Source organism: Zea mays, chromosome 2 (genome assembly GCF_902167145.1).
Source record: "Zea mays cultivar B73 chromosome 2, Zm-B73-REFERENCE-NAM-5.0, whole genome shotgun sequence".
NCBI lineage: Eukaryota > Viridiplantae > Streptophyta > Magnoliopsida > Poales > Poaceae > Zea > Zea mays.
In genome coordinates, this window is record NC_050097.1 from 217,639,084 (window position 1) to 217,661,208 (window position 22,125).

General features: G+C 40.3%; 1 protein-coding gene, 2 non-coding genes and 1 pseudogene across 7 annotated transcripts; all 4 read right to left on the bottom strand.

Moving 5' to 3' along the window:
- Positions 1-3,317: 3,317 nt before the first annotated feature.
- Positions 3,318-7,071, bottom strand: LOC100277270 (Phosphoethanolamine N-methyltransferase 3). Of its 3 annotated transcripts, NR_176300.1 has the most exons (4): positions 6,708-7,038; positions 5,399-5,499; positions 3,783-3,945; positions 3,532-3,714 (listed from the first exon to the last, which is right to left on the bottom strand). NR_176300.1 is itself a non-coding variant. In NM_001407188.1 (3 exons), the coding sequence occupies exons 1-2, from the start codon at positions 6,933-6,935 to the stop codon at positions 5,443-5,445; spliced, it is 285 nt and encodes a 94-aa protein (NP_001394117.1). In that variant the 5' UTR covers positions 6,936-7,071; the 3' UTR covers positions 3,318-3,984; positions 5,399-5,442. The 3 variants fall into 3 exon arrangements, 2 of the variants coding, with proteins under 2 accessions (NP_001394117.1, NP_001144359.1); NM_001407188.1 differs by having other exon boundaries at positions 3,318-3,984; positions 6,708-7,071; NM_001150887.2 differs by having other exon boundaries at positions 3,496-3,945.
- Positions 7,072-12,952: 5,881 nt separating this feature from the next.
- On the bottom strand, positions 12,953-15,263 carry LOC100217257 (40S ribosomal protein S3 pseudogene; annotated as a pseudogene). Of its 2 annotated transcripts, NR_158176.1 has the most exons (5): positions 14,976-15,263; positions 14,695-14,865; positions 14,498-14,563; positions 14,090-14,146; positions 12,954-13,103 (listed from the first exon to the last, which is right to left on the bottom strand). The product of NR_158176.1 is annotated as a 40S ribosomal protein S3 pseudogene, transcript variant 1 (transcript). The 2 variants fall into 2 exon arrangements; NR_158177.1 differs by lacking the exon at positions 14,498-14,563 and having other exon boundaries at positions 12,953-14,146; positions 14,976-15,251.
- On the bottom strand, positions 13,318-13,461 carry LOC111591078 (small nucleolar RNA snoR135). Its single transcript, XR_004856839.1, has one exon. It is a non-coding gene; the product is annotated as a small nucleolar RNA snoR135 (small nucleolar RNA).
- On the bottom strand, positions 13,791-13,930 carry LOC111591079 (small nucleolar RNA snoR135). Its single transcript, XR_004856841.1, has one exon. It is a non-coding gene; the product is annotated as a small nucleolar RNA snoR135 (small nucleolar RNA).
- Positions 15,264-22,125: the final 6,862 nt, after the last annotated feature.

The following is a 22,125-nucleotide window of genomic DNA, read 5'->3' on the forward strand; positions in this document are numbered from 1 at the left end:
GAGTGATTTTGTGGTTTTTTCTAAACTCACTCAACTAACTAGGATTCACCTAGAGCAAGCGCATAAGCGGTCTAACTAACCTATGCTAATCACCGAATGATTCTATTAAGCACTTTGGTGTTTGAGCAATTGGAAATGTCTACATCATGTATTGGTATGTTGCTTGGGATCCCACACCTTCAAATGACCGGTTGGAAGGGTATAAATAGGCTCCCCCTCAATTATAGCCGTTGGACAGAAAAAGTTGTCGCTTCTGTCGTCGGGCGCACCGAACAATTCGGTGCCCTGGCCACGTCAGCCGACCGTTGAGGTCTGTAGCGGTTGACCGTTGGAGCTGACTGTTGGTTAGACTGTCTAGACCGTTAGCCAGACTGTACTGTGCACACCGAACAGTCTGATGCTACAGCGTCCGAGAGTCCCTGGTTGCGAACCTCTCTGGACAGACTGTCCGGTGAACCAGACATGAATTGTTCAGTATCCAATGCGTAACCAGAGCACTGACTGACAGCCCTGTTCTTGGATTTCTTCACTATTTCTTTAGTCTTATTTTGTTCTTAAGTCTTGGACTTCTACACATCTTTTAGGTCTTCTTTTGAGGTGTTGCATCCTTAGAGTCTCAATCCAATCCTCTTTGCATCTTGTGAACTACAAAAATAAACACTAGCAAACACATTAGTCTGCATGTTATGTTGATCATCAAACACCAAATTCATTTAGAAAATTGGGTCGGTGTCCATTTTCCTCACACATAGAGATTCTAGGTGCGTCAATCTAGTTTGACGATCCTCATCGGACCATAGCTCAGGTTCTAATGATCCTATTTGAAGTTCCCTACATGTCTATTAGTGGGGATGCTCCGATGAATGATGTGTTTATCTTGTTTGATGCCACCTTAGCCACCACCATCAGACCGATGTGGCTAGGTCTGATGCTATCCAAAATATTACTAAAGAGCTATTAAGGGCTCTACTTCAATAGTTCGATGTCCTGCGAACAATTATGGTCTAACGCCTCTACAAGATGAATAGTACCATTACATGTTTGATGCTTTCACTACTTCTCATTCAATGTTTTGGTCTGATGCTTCTTTTCATTGCCGGTTAGGGTTGGCTTCAACCGTATTGTTCGACAACTCCCTCAGGATGGTCCGACGCTTTGGTCCAACGCCCTTCAAACTTTTCTCCTGCTTCGTTTCTTTATGATCTTTATCTTCGGCCTGGTTTCATCGTGTGTCTTGAACTTTTGCATATAGTTATAGATCTTTATTAAGTCTTTAATGTCTTGTTTGAGGTGTTGATCATCTTGAACACCACTTTGCCTTCGTCTAAGTCTATGTTGCATCTTTTAAACTATATCCAAAGATACTAGCAAATAATGTTAGTCAAAATTATTATGTTGGTCATCAAATACCAAAACAATGTTATCAAATGGGTCTCAATAAGTTTTTCCTTATAATCGTTCCCTTTTTGTGATTGATGACAACACAATCAGAGCAAGCAAATAATAAATACTCCCTCTATCCAAAATAGTATTTGTTTTTGAGTGTTAGTGGATTCATATAATATTTGATGTGTTATATATTTGTGTGTCTTAGTGGATTCATTTGTGATCTTAGCCATACATAAATTTTGTTATTTTAATCTAGCTTATTTCACCACTACATTACAACTATAAGTATCATACAGACTTTTATATATGATAGGTATATGCTCGTGCGTTGTTACAAAATCAATATGATAAAATACATTGATATGAAAAAACACTAATTATTATTCTCTATACTTTTGTTAGCATCACTAAAATGGATATTTACATACCTTAAAAGATATAGTAAGGTGTCCGTGCATTTCTACGACTATCCTCTGTTCATATACAAACATAGTTGTTTCTTAAATTAAATTGTTCAAGAGTAATCAAAGTTATATGATATGCCTATTTTAGAATTTGCATGATTTACAGAGCTAGCATAATGAGATAAGGATATATGAACACATAGAAAGTTTCTCCAGTTATATTTACTCATCCCCAGGAATTTAAAACGACAAAGATGTCATACATAGGAAGCAAAAAAACAAGAAGCTACCAACGTACTCACTGGCAGGAAAGATCGTAGAACCAAGTAGGCATTGCTTGTGTCAACATCACAGAGAAATATAAATCCTAGCAACGCACGAGCATGAACAAATAAAAAACCTGACAATATAGCTCAGTTGGTGATCCCTTTAACATCAATCATATCCTAAATATAGATAGGAACCATGATATTGAAAGGGTAAAGAAACATAGGTATTGTTTTACATGATACAGTAGCAATTAGATCCTCGTGAGGATCTTCCAACGGCTTCAACATGATCCTTGAGGTCATATTCCTAGCTTGGTCAAAGTAATCCTCAAACATATTATGCGGGGAGAGTTTCCAAAACATTAGCTCATATGCTGGCATCGCCATCTTGCATGTCCAAAACCGGCACAATGAAGAGCCAAGGCTAACATAAATGCAACCCTAAGTGCAATGTCTCATCCTTCCGGTGGACTAAAATTAACTTTATAACCTTATTAAAATTATGCATGGAAAGGCATCTGCCAGAGATGTGCATATATGTTCCAAGGATAAGCAAGCAACCAGAATTGATGGATCGGGTGCCTCACCGTGTCACTACAAATCCGACGTCAATATATTTGATCGATACTGTTGGTGTAGTGCGAGGGAAGGCATGTGGAGGCAAGAAGTACACAGTGATGTTGATCGCGCGCACAAAAATAGAAGTGTGGTAGATCGGTGGGGAAAAAGTGTATGCCCGCAGTGTTAAACATGTACATAGTGCAGAAAAAAGTAACAGTTACCTTAGTGGTAGGTACCCATCATAGTCAAATGTCCAAAATGAGCACGAATCAGCAGGCATGCTATTACTCGAGTACTCTATGTATAATGGACAACAATGGATAAACCAGAAATGATCATAGTAGCACCAAGAGCGTGATTGTAATTCTATAGCGTGGAATAAAGATCATTTTGGGTATGTTGTATGTCATTAAGGACAAAAGTAATCATATGAACAGAAAAGGCATGAACAGGATCTTAGTTGCGTTTGTATGACTGAAAGGAAAATATTTGTTGAATATGACTCCCTCAATGGTCATATGCAGCCACCCCCAAATGATGTTTCTTACTTAAACTTGTTCTCTAGGGCACTGATGTTCATTAGCAGCCACCCCAAACGATGTTTCTTACTTAAACTTGTTCTCCAGGGCACTGATGTTCATTAATACAGTTTCTATATATCACATAGACCATGTTTAAATGAGATTACATATGATTCCTTATGTAATGGATAGAGAACAAACTTACATGTTGTCCCAACAAAACCTTCCATTCAAGCATATAGCTAGGCAAGGCAAGTCTTATTACAACAACACAACAATGAATAATAGAGATCCTAGTTCTAACCAAAACAATTCTCTTCAGATATGTTGTTACAGCATCGGAATTCAGAATTAGTAAAAGCATCTCCATCAACTCACAAAGTTATAGCTTCCAAAACAAGGGTATTGGGATCTCTTTAAAAATAATAAATCCAAAAAAGACAATGCTCCAATAGCTCTCTATAATTTTCATAAAACACTTTGAAATCTATTGTTCAACCACGCAAATGTTTCTACAATATGGTTCCTACGGTCACGAGCGTTCGCCGTCGAGGAAGCCGATGGCACGAGCTGCAAGAGAAGGTAGCAGGTCACCAGCAGGAAGCCGATCGCAAGAGCTGCGATATAAAATACTGAACTTGTTGCAGGACTATCTTCTCGCTTGGTGCAGTATTGTCTTCTCACTCAGCTGGATGTACCACACAGCCTACAACTTGATGACAAAAAAAACTGAACTTGATGCAACACTATCTTCTCGCTCAGCTGGATGTCCCACGATATTTTGACTTCCATTAGTGTAAGCTATCAGTAACATTCAGGTATAGGTAGCAGAAGAATTTTCTATCAAAACAATAGAAATACAAATCAACATAGACTCTATGTAACTTGAATAATAAGGTAAAATGATAAGATATTCTTTGAACGAAATGCTGCTGACGCATACAAATATCCAGAAATAAGGTAGATGCTAACAAATTAATGGCACTAAAGACTGAGGCACGAGAAAATGTCATCCATATTTGTGGCTCACCAATTCACCCATGAGAAGGAAAAAATATAATTCCAATATTACATCTTTCACACCGCAAGCAAACTAAGAGTAAACAATATGAACAAGTATTATTCCTATCGTCCAATAAACATTACAGTTATCAATGACAACACTGCCATTGGTGGAGTGGATGGTCATGTAGGGCACGAGCAGAACAACAGCAAAGCTCCAAGTCCTTGTAATGGGTACAAAAACCAAAACAGAAGCACACGTTTTCTGCTAGTCTCAAAACAGAGAACCAAATCCGTATTTTTTGCTATTATGAAAACAGATAACTGAAGCAAATATTTTCTGCTATTCTCAAAACAAGGAACTGAACCACATATTTTCTACATAGGGTTGGGCACTTGTGCATTGAGGCCAACATGGCGTTAGATGTATCTAATAACTTCAAAAATGGAATTCACGTCGTAAAAAGGTGCTACTTGAGCATTAAGAGCCCAGTAGGAAAAAACAGACATGCAGTGTAAACATAGAAAAATGGATCATCACTAAGGAATAATTTCTAAGTACTACTTTCCTGAAGATAACAGTAAATGGAATGATTTGGTTGGCAATTGCCACACACTTCATCCCAAATTCCAAATTACATAAGGTAAGGTAAAAATTCTTCACCAATCCAATCAATAGTTCAGACTCAAGAGTCAGAGCATAACTAAAACCTATCAGCTGTTGCTATGCAAACTTCATTCAAAGAAACACAACTTGCTAGTAAGGTAGTACCTCAGATTTACATGGCCCATTATATGTGGAATCAATATTTAAGGTCTATATAGAACCAAAGAACTGAGTAGAAACTAGAAAGATGTTCTCCTTTAATTAAAGAAGCCAACCATAAACAGTGATACGACATTCTTCCAACTAAAGGAAATTCAGTGAAATGCCAAAGAGAGCTTCTCTTGTGTATCTCTGCTAGAGGTTACAGGCTTATATTCATTGTTCTGCACTAAGATATTTCGGAAATTGGAGTTATGTATGTTTCTTATGATGTGCCACGTTATAAGAAAGCTTGCAGTCCATTTATCCATGCACCAAAAGTCCAAGTCATTTTGGTAGTCAACAGGGCCAACCATCTAAGCAACACCACAAAAATGGGAACTTTCATGGACCTGCTAGACCATAATTTTGGACTCAATAATTCAAGTTCAAGAACATGAAATTGAATGAAAGAGGTCGACTACCTTCAAATTAAGATCAACTCACCTAAAAGAACAAGAAAACTGGGCACAAGGTAGAACTACTTGCAGCTATCGCTTGAGCCTCTCTGAATGCAATATCCAACTGCATACCTTAATGCTTTCATTCTGCAAGAAAAAATGCATAAAAGAATTGAATGAATCAACCATACACACATCTAGAAATTAGATGAAGGCCATCAATTGGCAAGCAAAAAAACTTTTATACCAAGACATTACAAATTTCAATACCTTTTTAATCGCACTTTCAATAAAATCTAGCGCAAAAACGTTCCTAACTGTTTTAGCGAGTTCTCCAGTGAAACAACCTATTCCAGCACCAAGCTCTAGGATAGATGTTCCTTCATCTGAAGGAAGCAAAAACAGGATCTACACAAAAGGAACAGGAGCATATCGAAATGTTTAACCCTAAAAGACAAGATGCATTCAGGAACACCTTCAAGCAAATAGTGGGCATTTCACAGGAACGAAATAGAACTGGTTCAATTTTGAACAGATAATCAATAAATGCAGGCTACAATTTTGAATTACTATTTTTTCATTACAGATGTTATATTAAACTAAGAAACACCATAGTCAGAATATAAAATGTATCAACACATTCTTACAAAAGATACAACCTACAGGGAAAATCAATGTATTCATCATATAACACAATAAAATAAAGTTATGGTGTAAATTAGCTTTTATGTTAACTTTTTATATATAATATTTAACAGTCGACGGCGTAGAAAATAATCAGTGCAACATTTTTCCTTATGGTCGTAATCAACACATGTATAATTTACTACATTAGAGTAAAAGTCGTACTCAAAAGAGTAAACATTTACTGTGTTTGTTAATTAGATTTTAACTAAGAAATTAGTTATACTCCACATCATCCATTAAAAGACCTGGCAAAACCTCAGGCGAGCAAGCGGTTTTCTTGGTCAAGTTCAGTTTTCACTCGTGAAAGGAAAAAAGAAAGAAAAAATATCAATCGACGAAACCCTCTCCCATAACAAACATAGCAGACTTATAAGCAGAAAAAGAAAAAAGAAATATCTGTCAATGTAACCCTCTCATCACAATTATACCACACTTGCGTTGAACAACACAAATTGCCGTGTTGTCGATCCCAAAAAGTGCATCTATCTTTATTTCCAAAACATGCGTCCCTTTAGAGACGAGCAAAGGCTCAAAGAGTGTGTCTAACTGACAGATGCTGCCCAAATCCAAGCATATGGATCTCAAAAAGCACTAAACAAGTCACTAAATACTTAGTAGCAAAAAATGGAATGGATAATAGAGAGAAACAAACTCGTAGAACCAATCACCTTAGGGCAGCCCCCTTGTCCAGAGCGACAGGTGGCCCCTTGTCGAGATTGACAGCGCGGGAGTCCAGCATCATGGCATCGACGATGAGGTTCTTGGGATGCTCCTCCTAGGAGCTCTTCTGCGCCTGCCTCTCCTCGACCCCCATCTTCCCTGCAACGCCCCACAGAGAAATTGTCAACACGAACAAACCAAACTGCAAGCACCATGTGCTCGACACTTCTCCCCATCCAACCCAACAACACAAAATGAACCCCCAAGGTAGGTCGCGATGAGCAAATCTGATCCCCTCTTCATGGAGCGGTCGCGGTTCCCAGGCGAAGGTGGCGGCGTGGTCGCACTGCGTCGCGAGGAGGGCGACCCATTTTGACAAATTTCTCTTCCCGAGGGATTTGGCAAAATGGGTCGCTCTAAGTTGCTGCTCTGCAAAACACACCGCCTTTAGCAGGGATCGTAAAAATGGGTCGCTTGAGTCTGCGCGCTGGCCAAAAAAGGTCAGTTTTCCTTTTGGCGTACCTGGCAGGTGGGCCCTCTTTGCAATCTGCCGATTTTGCCCTTACGGCCGCTCAAAACGCTGTCTTCTCCCTCCAATTCATTTTCTTCATCTCTGAACTCTTTCAGTCGACCGTGGTCGTCGTTCGCTGTCGATGCAGGAGCCGGAGGCCGTAAGGAGGCGAACTTTGGAGCGGCCACCAGTCCCCTCTGCAGGTGCTCTTCCTCCTTCCTTCTGGAGCCTTTCTCCTGCCCTATCCCCTACCCTATTCGACGCTTAGACATAGCAATGGCTCCTGTTTTAGGTTTAGGGTTTACCGTCAGCCGAATAGCAATGGCCCCTGTTTTTATTTGCAGCAGTGTATTAGCGCTTACATTCTTTGGTCCTAGTTGTGTATTAGAGCTTACATTCTATGTAATTTAGGTTTAGGTTTAGGGTTTTGATGCATCAGTGAATATTTGCAGCAGTGATGCATCAGTGTATCAGCCGAATAGCAATGGCCCCTGTCTTTATTTGCAACAGTGAATATTTATGTGCTCTGTGTTCCTAGCGGTGTATTAGCGCTGGTTTATTAATAGTATTGTTATAATGGATGCAGGGATGTCGAAGAGCACTGAGATCGCAGACAAAGCAATCATCTTGATGTAGGATCATGCCAAGCATATCTATCGTATTTGCAATGAGAAGCTACCCTTGGGTAAGGGCTTGACTGCATTTGAGGTTAAAGAACTTCGTGAAGCACTTGAATTTGCCGCCGAAGGATTGGAGCTGGATTCCCTTTTTTGCCAAGAGGATTTGGATGCTACTGTTAAGGAGGAACAATTGGAGCATGACGAGAAGGTGGCTTTAGAGATGATTGAAAGCCCGCTACCTTCTCCTGATTCGGACTGCTTCCTATCCCTTGAAGAACACATTGAGAAGTTTTGGGGCGTTGATTACAACTCAGACCAGATGCCTAGCTACTCCGACTAGGTTCAGGGTTTAGGGTGTCTGAAATTCTGGATGTGTGGATGTAATGGTATGTTTGGATGTGTCTCAAATTCTGGTTATGTGTGGATGTAATTCTGGTGAACTGAATTCTGGTTATGTGTGGATGTAATTCTGGTTATGTGTGGATGTAATTTCTGGTGAACAGAACTATTTGTGAACTGAATTCTGGTCTGAGTTAACTGAATTCTGGTTATGTTCTGTATTTTGTGGATAGATATGCTTGTGATTGTGTATGTAGGCATCTGGTCAGAGTATTTGTGACTGTGTATTTTTCATATAACCAGCATTACAAATAGTTTTGACCAGAATTGCCATGTTTCTGAATATACAGAAACTGAAAATACACAGTCGGTATTTCAGTTTCTTTCACCAGAAATTGCTTCACGCCATGGTCAGTTACTTCACGCCAAGTTCTGTGAAGTCGATTTCCAGAAATTGCTGGTTATACAAAAAAAATACAGTTCACAATTTCAGCTTTTTTCAGTTTCTTCACAGAACATGGCGTGAAGTCGATTTTCAGTTTCTTCACAATTTCACAGTCAGTTTCTGCCAACACATTTCATGTTCAGTTTCTTTATCTTCACAGTTTCTTTATCTTCACAGTCGATTTTCAGAAACTAAAGTCTGAAACCGACAGCAAAGAAACTGAAAACCGACTGAACATGAACTGTAACTGACCATGGCAGTATATTTAACATTCACAATTCCAGAATAGTCGGTTTAACATTCACAATCCCTGAACATGAACTGTAACATGAACTGTGACCCTAAACTGAAGTCACAGTCGACTGAACATGAACACAACAGTCCCAGAAATTGTTGTCGGTTGCAGTTCCAGAACATGAACTGAAAACAGGAGTTTCATACAGACAACAGATTCTGAATACAACAGATTGTTGGTCTCAAATTTTATATATCAGGTACCCATGCCTTCCTCTTTTTTGGTGTGAGCTTCTTTTTAAGCATTCTAGGACCAGTGCCATGGCTTGATGGAGTAGATGGAAGACTTGGCGCTACAGTGGATGGTCCGAGTAATAAAAGAGGTCGTCCATCTTTTCCTGGTCCACCTTCTCCACTTGGCGCTGCACCTTGTGTGTCTAAAACAGTGGACCCTCCACCTTCTCCACTTGGCGCTGCACCATGTGTTTGTAAAACAGTGGATGGACCATCTTCTCCACTTGGCGCACTTGAAGATTGGATGCCACTAACAGACACAAGTACAAGGCTAGTACAAAATAAAATTTTAATTAGTCATTATATGACGACATTTGAAGCAAGAGATTTATAAGTGAAATGTACCTATCATATGTAGACTTGGGAGACTGAATGTCGGTCTGTGAAGGTTCATTTGTACCCGCATATTTGCGACTCCTCTGTTTCCTATTTCTTTTTTTGGTACCGTTGAGTGGGCACTTATAACTTGTTTGTCTGTGACCAAGTTCTCCACATTTTTTGCATCGTATAGGGCCTCTTTTCATTTGCCTACCACCTTCTTTATTACTTGTCTTAGGTTTACTCCCACCTTCGAGACAACCTTTCATTCGTAATTTCCTTTGCCTACCAACACCTCGTTTTGCTAAAGGTCCTTTTACATCAGGGTCCATATCAACATGAGGCCACTGTGAACGATCCCTTATAGGATAGATGACTCTACAGTATGCTTCTCTAAACTTTTGTACTGAATAAAAATCATGCACATAGTTTTCGATCCTTTCACTTCTAAAACTAGTGATGACAACTATGGCATGGTCACAAGGCTTCCCAGTGTGCTGCCACTCCAGACATGAGCACTCTTGTGCTCCTAGATCAACAATATGTCTTTCTTGTTTGGGGCTATTATCAAAAACCTCAGCATGACCATTTCCAGCATTTAAAACTTTTAAATGATCAAGTCCTCTAGACCTTATATTCAATTGATGTACTATAGCTGGCAAGATAGTTCCACAAAGTTTGCCACCAATTCTCCTCCTTTTCTCCCATAGAACCATAATAAGCTCTCTAATCTTGTCTGCTAGTTGAACTACTGGCAGGTCTTTGTGGTCTTTGACCCAGTTGTTGAAACACTCTGCTAAATTGTTGTTGATGTAGTCGCATTTGATATCTGGATCAAAAGTACTCCTCATCCACTTGAACTTGTGATCTCTATTTAGCAGGTAATCACTTCAGGGTCAGAATGCAAAATGGGACCAATATGTCTATCAAATTCAGCTTGTCTATATGCTCTTGCAGCTGGATACATTCCTCTGTAACTATTTCCATGGAATCTTTTGATGAAATTTTGCATCAGATGTCTGAAACATTCTCTCTTATCAGCTTGTGGGAAAACTAGTTCCACAGCAGTCATCAAACCCTTGCCGGCATCAGTACAAATAGCTAGTTTCTCCATATTCCCTATGGCCCTTCGAAGTTGTGTCATAAACCAAACCCAATTATCCTTGCTCTCAGAATCCATGAACCCAAACGCAACCGGGTACATCCAATTATGTCCATCTAACGCTGTTGCAGCTGCTAGGTGACCATTCCATCTACCATTGAATGCAGTTGAATCAACACTAAGGTAAGGCCTACACGCAGTACAAAACCCTTCTATACAAGGCTCAAGTGCACAAAAAAATCTATGGAAGTAGACATTTTCATCAACAACTTGGGTGTCTATCTCCACCACACTATGAGGGGCTTTTATCAAAACTTCTTCCTTCCACCTATACAACATACTGAAACTATCATCCCAATTGCCATACATCTCTTTTAGAGCTTCTTGCATTCCTTTCCATGTCACATCATAACTGACCCTACAGTTGTAAGTGTCTTGTAACCTCTTTTGCAAAGCCTTTTAGCACCAAGTGAAGGCTCATTTCTTAGTAAAGGCAAGGCCTTCTGTGCTACCCATGCTTGATTGGCATTCCCATAACTAATCCGGCTGCTTGAAGCACATTTATGCTCGTTCACTAGGACGGTAACCTACAAAACAACATAAAGATGTAAGTAAAACCAACTATTGTGACAAAAAATATACAATTGGAGATAAACAGAAGAAATGTTAGTACCATAACACTAGAATCCGGCCTTGTAGAACCATTCAGTTTCCAAGGGCATGTGCAATCATTCCCTTTGCAGTACACTCTATATCTATTTCTATCCGACTTTGTTATGCCAAGCTCAAACTCCTCATTTATAGCATATTGCCTCACAGCTAGCCTAAACTCTTTCATCAATGGATAGAGAGTACCCAACTTCAGATCAGGGTGGTCAACATCGTGCAATATATTGACCATTTCTGCATTTTCATCATCAACTGGCATGGCAGCATCTAGATCACTTGGATCAAAACCATTATTTTCCGATGTAAAATGAGATGCAAAGTTGCTTGGTTCCAGGTGGGTTCGATTCATGTCGTCATCCTCATCTCCAAGTCCCAAGAACGCATACATCTCATCCTCATCACAGATTTTAAACATATCACCTGTCTCCCCATTATCCTTATTTTCAGCATTCTCAATAATAAAGCTACTCCAGTCAATGGACAAAGTGTCATCATCATTGCCATCCATGATGCGAGCACGGAATTGTCACCACCTATTTCTATTGTTACACACAATTATCAAACATATCCTCACTGAAAATAAGGTGTTGCCGCGGCGGCGACAGACCTTGGCCATCGCGACAGAGGGGAGTGAAAATGTTACCTGAAAAGTGGAGGAGGGAGTGGTAGACGTCGTCGTCACCGGATATCTCAGGATTGGACGACCCCTGGATCCAACAGCTCAATGTCCGCCGTACAGCCGCCTAGGAAGGAAAATGTTACAGAGGGTTGTGGGAAGTTAGGGGAAAGCTTAGCCTCGCTTACAGAGGAGGGGACGTCGTTGTTGCAGCTGCTCGACTCCGACATCCGCCGCTTGGACAGGAGAGAGGAAGATTCTGCGTGCAGAGAAGAGAGACTCCTGAGAAGAAGAGGAGTTTGGTTGCTGGAGTGCTCGGCGTCTAGAAGGAAAGGAAACGAGACCTCAACGGAAACAGACGGCGTGCGTTACCGTAAGGGCATAATAGGGATAAGCCGAGCGGGCCCACTTGTCAGGTGACCCAAAAGGATCCGTGACCTTTTTTGGCCAGCGCGCAGACTCAAGCGACCCATTTTTACAAGTTGAGCTAAAGGCGGTGTATTTTGCAGAGCGACAACTTAGAGCGACCTATCTCGACAAATTTCTCTTCCCAGATGAGGATGGAGTCATGCGGTCTCGGTGGTTCAGTTAGCTGCGCAGTACGAGGGGGCATATGAAGATGGGGGAGACCCACAAAATCGTCCATCGCGGGGTGAGCAGTGTGGACCGTACGAAGATGGGGGAGAGTAGCAAACAATGCAACGTTGTTGATGAGGCTCGAACCTTGGGGGCAGCTGCGTCAGATAGGGCTAGTAGCAGGCGGTGTAGATTTGATAATATTGACAGACTTGACGGTGTAGAATTGTGAGAGACATGCTATCCATTGCAGTATATTAATAAGTAGTAGAGATAAGGGCTTTTAACGTGACCAAAAAGTTTTTATTTAAATACCAAGTGGTATCTTTTTATATCATACATTTGCATCCTAACAAGTAGATTCTATTTACATTTTGGTATTTAATTATTTGATTGATTTGGTTGTATTGTCATCAATCAAAATTGTAAAGAATGATACTACAATATTATTGTTCGTTAGAATGGCATATAATTTCAAGAAAATACTATGCAACGATAAAGCTATCAGTGAATGGTGCGTCAGAAAGATAAAAAAAGCCCTTAGAAATTCAGTGTCCAGAGGAACTGTACATTTACAGCGTAATTTACATAAAAAGGTAAAGCTTCGACGCAGTACACAGAGAAGACGCTCCTTGCAGGTGAGTATCGCTTCAGCTTGGCATGTTCCAATTGAAACTGATCTGCTTATCATTTTCAGATGAAGCTGACTTAGATAGCGAAACATATAACACAACCCATGGAATTCAAACTACATGCTTTGCATACCAGGAAAAAGCACATGCAACAGACCATATTCCATACCCCTGGATGCATACAGTATAATAAAGCAGCTAAACATGTAAATGCTAAGACAGCAATTCAAAAACTAGTTTCCAAGAATAAATGTATTATGTCACATGAGAGGAAAATGATTGTTGGAAAAGACAGGATACAAGTCTAACCCAACTGCCCACTTTCCTTCAGTCTATATAGCAGGAAACACTTACGGCACAAAATGCATATAAGTTAGCACAAAGCCGATACACACTATCCTGCAGAGCAACTAGTTGTGCAGAACTGAAGAAAACATATGGCAATCCGGATGAGAAGAACATAAATGTAGAATACCTGTTCTAACATCTTTCAAGTCACAATAGCAATAAAAAGAGAGATAGAGGAAGGTCGAAGTTGACATAAAGCAGTAAGAGATTTGAAAGGATGAAATATACCAAAGATTTAGCCTATCGCTTTAACCTTGACATATGGTTTTTGTTGGGTTTCAACTCTAGCCTACACTAACTTGTCGTTGAAACAAATATATCTGACAAAGCTAACCAACAAAACAGATAACAGCAGCATATAGAACGCAAAAAAATAACTTCCTGAGTACATGTGAGGAAAATGATTGTCGGAGAAAGCAGATATGCTTAACCCAACTGCCCATTTAACTCGGATTGATATAGCAGGAAACACTTTCAGCAAAAGACGCATCAAAACAGGGCAAAGCTGATGCACACTATCCTGCAGGACCATACTAGGTTAACAATTCACTCATGAATTTCGACAAAGGAAAGTGTTCTGTAATTGTTCCATCAGTTTAAATAGCACACTAGCAAAAATTGTCAGGATAACATGGTGCAGCGAGATAGAAACAAAAACTGGAATGGTTTTTATTTGTGGAACTCACACCTCGCAGCCCTTAGTACCACTCTCGATGACAAATAAGAGAACACCATAACATGCCCTGAAAATCAAACAAACCAATTTAGTAAAGATTAAATACTAGAGGTAAACAAAAGGTGCCGTGCCAAGCATACTAACAAGAATATTTTAGCAATTAAAGATTCACATATCAGTAATCAGTAATAATCAATAATAAAACAAGCTCAAAACATACAAAAACAAACAAACAGACAAGTAATGTGGCCAACCATAAATATCTCAGAAGCCTATGACCAAAGCTTCTCAGAGGTACACTACCAGTTGGCACAGGTGATATAGTCATCTTCCGACACAAAGTTGGTACACGGTAACCTATTTGCTTTATAGATGACATGCACAAAACACAACTAAAATAACTATCTCCAAAATTTACCTAGTTCAGAAGTACATAACCCTCCAACACTTGAGCAATGGAAGAGTAATAAGTCCCTCCCACTAACTATAAAATGCAATGGAGGGGGTGATCAATTTCGTCACCTTAGAGTTAGAACACAGGGTCTGGCACAGCAAAAAGCCGAGCCTGCTGTGAGAGTGACTACAACAGTAAAGATGCACGGTCAAGAGCATAACCTTCTCACGGCGAGTTCACCGAGAAGCTTGTAGCGGAGCGACTCGGCCTGGGCAATGTCGCAGAGCCCGCGGTTGTTCAGCTTCTCTGCGTAGAGCTCAACGCCACCCTCTGATAAGTTAAAGCGCTTCTGAATCACAGAAGCCAGCTCTCTGATCCTCCGGCCCTTCTCGCTTAAGGAATATGAAGAAGAAAAACAGTTTCAGCAACCAAAAGTCCAAAACACTAGAAAACCAAAGTAATCACCTCTGTAATGGAATGGGGGTTGTACAAGCGCCAATACCGAGTATGTTCTGGGCGCGGGTGGCACGGATGATGATCTCGATGCACATGGGGGTGACGCGGACCTCGACGCCGGAGTAGCCGTCCTCCGCGAGCATCTCATTCAGCTCCGCGAAGAACACGCCATCCGACACGAACTGCGACCAGGCGGGTGAGCAAACAACACATGATATGACATCGAATCCATGGGCCACGCAAGCCGAGCAAGGAATCAGGAATAGGACTGCTTGCGTGAGTAGATGCCATAGGAGAATGAACGGTGGAGAGGCCGGCGGCGGCACGGTAGGAGGATCGATCAAGATGAAGTGCGAGTGCAAATATATAGTGTACCGCGATAGAAGGTTAGGGTTTGTGCGGTGCCTAGTGGCTGAGTGGGCTTGCGCGGACGGATCACAAGACCACCAAGACATTGTTCGGTTTTACCCAATCCATATGGATTGATAGGGTTTTAATTTCTAATAAATTAAAATATCTCTCAATCCGTATCAATCCTCTCCAATCCATATCGATTGAAAATAATCGAACAAGCTCTAAAGATTTTTTCTTGAAATAGCCACCAAAGCTTTGAAGCCAGATCAGTCATGCTCGGCTGACTTATCTTCCTCTCATTACTAAAACTGAGAGAAGGTTGAACGCCACCAGTACTTGGCTGCTGATGCTGGGAGACTCATCCTTGTCAATTCCACCTTTTCAGCAATGTCTATCTTCGCTATGTGTACCCTTAAGCTACAGTCTTTCGTGATCAATGTCATTGATCGTATTATGAGGGATTGTCTTTGAGAGGCAACAATGAATCTGCTCATCAAAACCCCTTTATTGCGTGGAGAATGTAACTCGTCTAAAGAACAAGGGTGGTCTTGGTGGTCTCAACTTGAATATCCAAAACACAACTCTGCTTCTTAAGTTTTTACATAAGTTCTATGGTAGACATGACATCCCCTGGGTTGATCTTGTATGGGACTCATATTATGCCTCAGGCCGGATCCCTCATGCTTCTCAGGTAAAGGCTTCCTTCTGGTGTTGAAAGTTCCCTATGCCCGGTAACAGGATCTGGATGTCGCCTAGAGGGGGGGTGAATAGGCGAATAATAATTATCACTTTATAACTGGAAATTCTTACTCTACTCGAAGGCTGGATCGCAGTGGAATGAAGGACCCTTCGAGTAGGTTGCAGCGGAATTGAAGTTCCTGTCTTAAAATACCCTGCACTTCGAAGATAGCTTGTAGCACATAAAAATATTGAAGTGCAAGTATAAACAACAAATAAGACAGAGAAACAGCACACAACACAGAGCAGAGCACACAGACACAGGAATTTATCCCGAGGTTCGGCCAAGCTTGAAATGCTTGCCTAGTCCTCGTTGGAGTTAGCCACACCTTGGCTTGGAGTCTATTTCAACTCCTTCCTCCGTTTGCTCAGATCTGTCGGGCGACAGATAGAGCCTTCCACTATGTTGATATCAGTTACAACGATGTCGTGGCTGCTTACAATCTTCTCAACAGCACTCCGACAGAGTAACAATACGCTCAAGATTTTGCTCTAGCTCTCAGCAGCACTTCCCCTCTCTCTAAAGGCTTATAACTTCGCCTCTACACAAACTAGAGAGATACACAAGAGAGGGAGAGAAAGAATTGATCCAAATGGTGTATGGACTTGTTGGCTGCACTTGTGTTCTTGTTTGAGGCGCCTAGGGGTCCCTTTTATAGCCCCAAAGGGCCTAGGAGCCGTTGGAGCTTCATTTGGAAGCTCCCAGCCTTACCTGGTTGCGGGTGCACCGGACTGTCCGGTGGCGCACCGGACAGTGAACAGTAACAGATCTGATTGGCAGTTTCCTTCTCTGGAACAGCTAGACGTTGGCGCACCGTACAGGTTACTATTCACTGTCCTGTGCACCGGACAGGTCACTATTCACTATCTTGTGCACCGGACACAGCTACTATTCACTGTCCTGTGCACCAGACGCAGCTACTATTCACTGTCCTGTGCACCGGACAGAGTTACTATTCACTATCCTGTGCACCGGACAACTACTATTCACTGTCCTGTGCGCCAGCCAACAGCACACTAAGTGCTTTTTCCTCCGTTCTTTCTCCGTTTGACTTCAACTTTTGGGAGGATTTTCCTGAGACTTAAACAAACACATTTAGAGTATAATCCAATTGATTTAGTCCTGGAAACTTACATCTTTCTTGTTCTTCTCCTAGCTTTTCTGTTTCTCTTCCAGCAGAGCTCAGAATGGTACTTTCTCTACAGAAAGAGTTAGAGAGCAAACCAAAGCACCAAACTTGTAGTAAGAGGTGTATGCAAAATGGTTGAACACTCAAACCTTACATACTTAACCTTTTTCATCGTTTTACCCAATTTGGCTTGTTTGAGGTCGATGTTGGACTCTAAACCATAAAGTCAACTTGACTTGATCTAGATTGACATATCTGAGCCCCAACCCCCGTTCACTTCTCGAGCTTGATCTTGAGCCTTATGACTTACACCACATAATTGTAGATGTTACCTCATTGGTTGTAAGTCATGTCCTTATGTAGTGATCCTTGATGCACCATAACTCTTTTTAACTCGATCAACCTTGACTTTGCAAGTCTTCTTCTTCACCCCTGGCTTTGGGTTCCTGGTCTCCTTGACCTTCTCCCGTGCACTTGGTACCTCGAAGCTCTTCTTGCCTCCATCCTTGGCTTGATCGGTTGTCTCTGAGTTACGCACACCGAGTCTCACTTAAGCAATGTCCATCTTACTTGTGATGTCCATTATCTATAGATAATCCAGTCTTTGGACCATCACACTTGTTCACTTGTGTTGAACCCTGTTAGCTTTGCATTAAGCACCTGTTCAGCACTTAGCACACTTGTTAGTCCTTTAATTGGGTTGTCATCCAAACCACCAAAACCCACAAGAGAGCTTTCAATCTCCCCCTTTTTGGTGATTGATGGCAACACAATTAAAGCTTACACAACAATAAGATTTAAAGCACAAATTTTGAATTCTAAGTTTATAGAATGCTCCCCCTATATATGTGCTTACATTAAAATCTTAACTTTGGCCTTAAATGCCAAAATGCACATACTTAGGCTAATTCGAAGCATTGCTACACCTTAGCACCTGTGGGATGCATTGTGTGAAGAATCAAACTGTGATGCGTATAACACACAAATGCACAGAATCAGAGTTAAACACCAATTAAATAAATATACCATAGGAATATCAACCTACCACTATTCACCATTAAGATACCGATTTAAAGCGCTGGAACCACATGAATATCTATCACAGGATAAACACAGTAGATACCAATTGATTCATATCAACGGAAGCACTAATTTTGCATTATCACCATATAATACAACAAGAGGCATATGATAAGTATTATCAACAAACTAACACATTTTTCTTTAAGATCAAAGGAACTCAAGGAAACCCCTTTGAGTCCTTTAGCACACAAAAAATTAATCTTCACCCTTAAGATAAGCTTTCCTCTCAGGTCGAGGTAAGCTTTAATGCACAAATTCTCCCCCTTTGACATCAAACACCAAAACCATATTCAAGCAAGAACATAGGATGATGTCAAGGGACAACAGGGTATTAAGTAGGGAAAATGCAACACACTAACATTACTCCCCCTTACACATTAAACATATGCAACACAAGCATTGGAGAAAAATTAAGGTACAAATACGCAAAAAGGTCAATACCTCCTTTTGTACCTTTACCATGTTATGGTGTACTTTCCATCTAAGTAGGCGGAGTTCCTTTTGTCATCAATTCAAGATCTCCATCTTGAAAGTTTTATCTCTAGGGAGCTCCTTTACACTTATGTCTGATCCTTTATCCTGACCTTTTCTTGTTGCTAAGATACAAAACTTAGAACAAGTTTTAGTATTGTGGCACAAGATGAAGCTTCTATTCTAGTGATTACCAAAAGATACCAGTTGAAGCACACTACCAAGGCTACCAATTGAAAAATCATCACTGTCATAGCTCCATGATATTTAAAGATAAGCATCTAGGATCACCAACTATTATAGAGCACGAGCAACCTTTAAATACGTAAGTACTCACAACTTTAGATACCAATTACTCGACTTGTGGAGGTACCCAAGTCCTGATTGCTCCATTTCTTGCTCATCTTCCCTTTTCCACCTTGAGACTATACAGGATCACTCAAGAAACAATTAGTCTCAAAAGACACAAGTTATGTGTGCTCCCCCTAAAGTTGTGCATCAAGTATTTGAATGACTTGCACTTTGCACATTCTAGCTTCCTCAGAACTAGAGGGGATCACAATATATCTTGGTCAAGGCATACTCTATCAATTTCATCACAAAGAGATACCAATTGAATAGTTGACTTAATACAACAATGCATGCCTCAAGGAGTATAACATTTTACAAGCAACATAGGCATGCTTCATACATGATAATCATTGCACCACATATACCAATTGAAAACGACAAGATCATGCATATAAAGCACAATGTCTAAGTACACCATGATTAAGAAGGTTCCTTAGGTACACCAAAAGAAACAACATTTTAAAGTAAGGAGCACCTAAGCCAAGTTACTACCAATTCAGAGGCAAGAACATAGTTGTGATCACAATCAATGGAACTTCAAGATATGAGATTGCATAGTTCCATTCTCCATACCTTTGCCTTTTACCTGAATACCATGAGATCCGTTCTTTTAGGTAGTGTAGAGTGAGAGCACCTGTTGTCACCAATTTAGGGCTCCTTTTGCTCATGCACCTCATAGCTCGAGAGGGTGCATTAGAGACACAACATGAATTTCTTGTTTTGGTATACACAGAGTACCAAGACAAAGTAATCATGTGAACATGGACTAAACAAAACTATCATGCTTGCACATAGGTTAATCATTAAAAACCACATAGCATGACTTACAAAAAGATACATGTTTATCCACATACACCAAGAGAGTTAATCATGGTGGATATATCAAATGAAAAGCTACCATTGAATGATTCAAGAGATATAACCTATAAAGCACACAATTACGATTAAGCAATCATGATTATGATCTTGGAAATCATGGATAATTAATTGAAAGATATTCAACACAAGCAATCTCAAAAGCATAACTACTCCAAGGATAGGTATAGCATGACAATCCAACTTAAAAGCAATGCTGATTAGAAATAATGCACTTAAGATACACGGGTACCGTCCTTTGGAGAGCAAGTTGCAAATTCTCATCAAAGTCCTTTGCTTGATTCACCAATAATGATTAAGGACCTCTACAACTTATTTAACTCGAGATGAACATGGGATTAGTATTGCACAATAATTCAACCTTGAGTCAATAAATAGACAATAAAATTGACAGCTTAAGCATAGAGTTTGAACTAACCATCTTAAGCTCTCCTAGGGTCTCCAGTCCATCTCGAGGCACCTGCATGGTCTAGTTGGCACAGTTTGGTACCCATCTCGAGATGGGTCCATAACGTTCATCTAAAAGGGCCTTTGGTACCCAAATAGCAGTTGTGCTAGTTCTAGGTGATCTCATTACTGATCTAGCACAAGTGTATGATTTGGGTCTCCTAAGCGAATAAGATTGAGATAAATTTACTTGTTTAGGAACCTTACCCTTCTTACATACCATAGGTAGATGACCATGCTCACCACACATGTAGCAGAAGCGTCGCTCAACCTGACTTGACACTTGTTGTTTGTCTTTTTGCTCAGTGAGGGTCATCTTGGAGGGTGCACGTCTTTGATTCTTCATGAGCGGACATGAAGTGATCATATGGTCCTTATCGTTGCATCCAAAACATCTCCTCATTCCTTCATCCTTGTCTTTGTGTGGACAAGACACAATGAAGTGACCTAATTCCTTGCACTTGAAGCACCTCCTTTTTTTCTCTTTCCTTTTTGCTCTTGGATGGCATAGAGAGATGATCAGTGCAAACAACATGACTAATTGAATTTTTACCTTTTTCCTTGTTCATGCTGATTTCTTCATTTATTGCTTTAGGAACATCCTTCTTATGGAGTTTAACACTTGCTGCGATTTCTCCCGTCTCAAGCTTCTTCACCACGCGTCTGTGGATATCTTGAGGAGGTTGAGCAATGCGTCTTCTCCTTAGTTGCTTTGCTTTCTTGTTCCTTTTGTTTGATCCTGCAGCTTGATGCTCATTCAAAAATTTGCTTTCTTTTGAGCAACAGGGGTTAGCACATGGTGATATATTATCTAAATGCGCACATGTGCAAGAATGAGGTTCACATGAATTTAAGTTTGCAGTTACAACCTCATGAGCAACATCAAGCATGATATGGTCATCAAGCATGATATGGTCATCATATGAGAACAAGAGCTCCATGAGCACATGATACGTTCCCTAAGAAATTGTTAGTGAAATTAAATAGCTAACTAAATATTAACTAATTTACTAAAAATAGTTAATAACTGAAATATTAGTCAGTGTGTTTGATGTCTAAACTAATTTTAGCTACTAACTATTAGCTTTATTGCATTTAAACATACCTTAACGCGGGCATGGGATATTATAAGATTAAACACTAAATGGTACCAAGAGCAGGGGCGTTTGTACAAAACTCTCATCATAACCGCTAGGGGTGGGCATTTTAAAACCGAAAACCGAACCCGAACCGAACCCGAATAGACCGAATTATTGGTCTATTCGGGTTTTCGGGTTCGGGTTCGGTTCCTATATGTGCTATATTTCGGGTTATGGGTTCGGGTTTGGTTCATAACCTATAAAACCCGAATAGACCTAATAACCCGAAATATAAAAAAGCTCTTAATATGTGATGGTATTATTATATGATTTATGAACTTATTAGCTAGAAATAATGATATCATCTAAACGATAGTATATATATCTTTGTATGCTAATTTTTATAGTCACTTGTTGTAGTAATAGTACTTTCAATTAATTATTCGTTGTCTATATTTTAACAAAATATACTAGTCTCTCTACAATTCGGGTCTATTCGGTGGACCGAATAGACCGAACCGAAATTGTGAGTCTATTCGGATTCGGTTCCTAAAATATTTTTGGAAATTTCGGTTCTCATTTTTTAGAACCCGAAATTTCACAAACCCGAATAGACCGAACCGAATTACCCTAATAAACCGAATGCCCAGACCTAATAACCGCCCGG

Coding starts and splice junctions, on each gene's coding strand:
- LOC100277270 (NM_001407188.1), bottom strand. CDS start 6,935: ATGGGGAGAAGTGTCGAGCACATGGTGCTTGCAGTTTGGTTTGTTCGT. Junction 5,500..6,707: donor GACAAGGGGGCTGCCCTAAG/GTGATTGGTTCT, acceptor TTTTTCTTGCAG/AATGAAAGCATTAAGGTATG.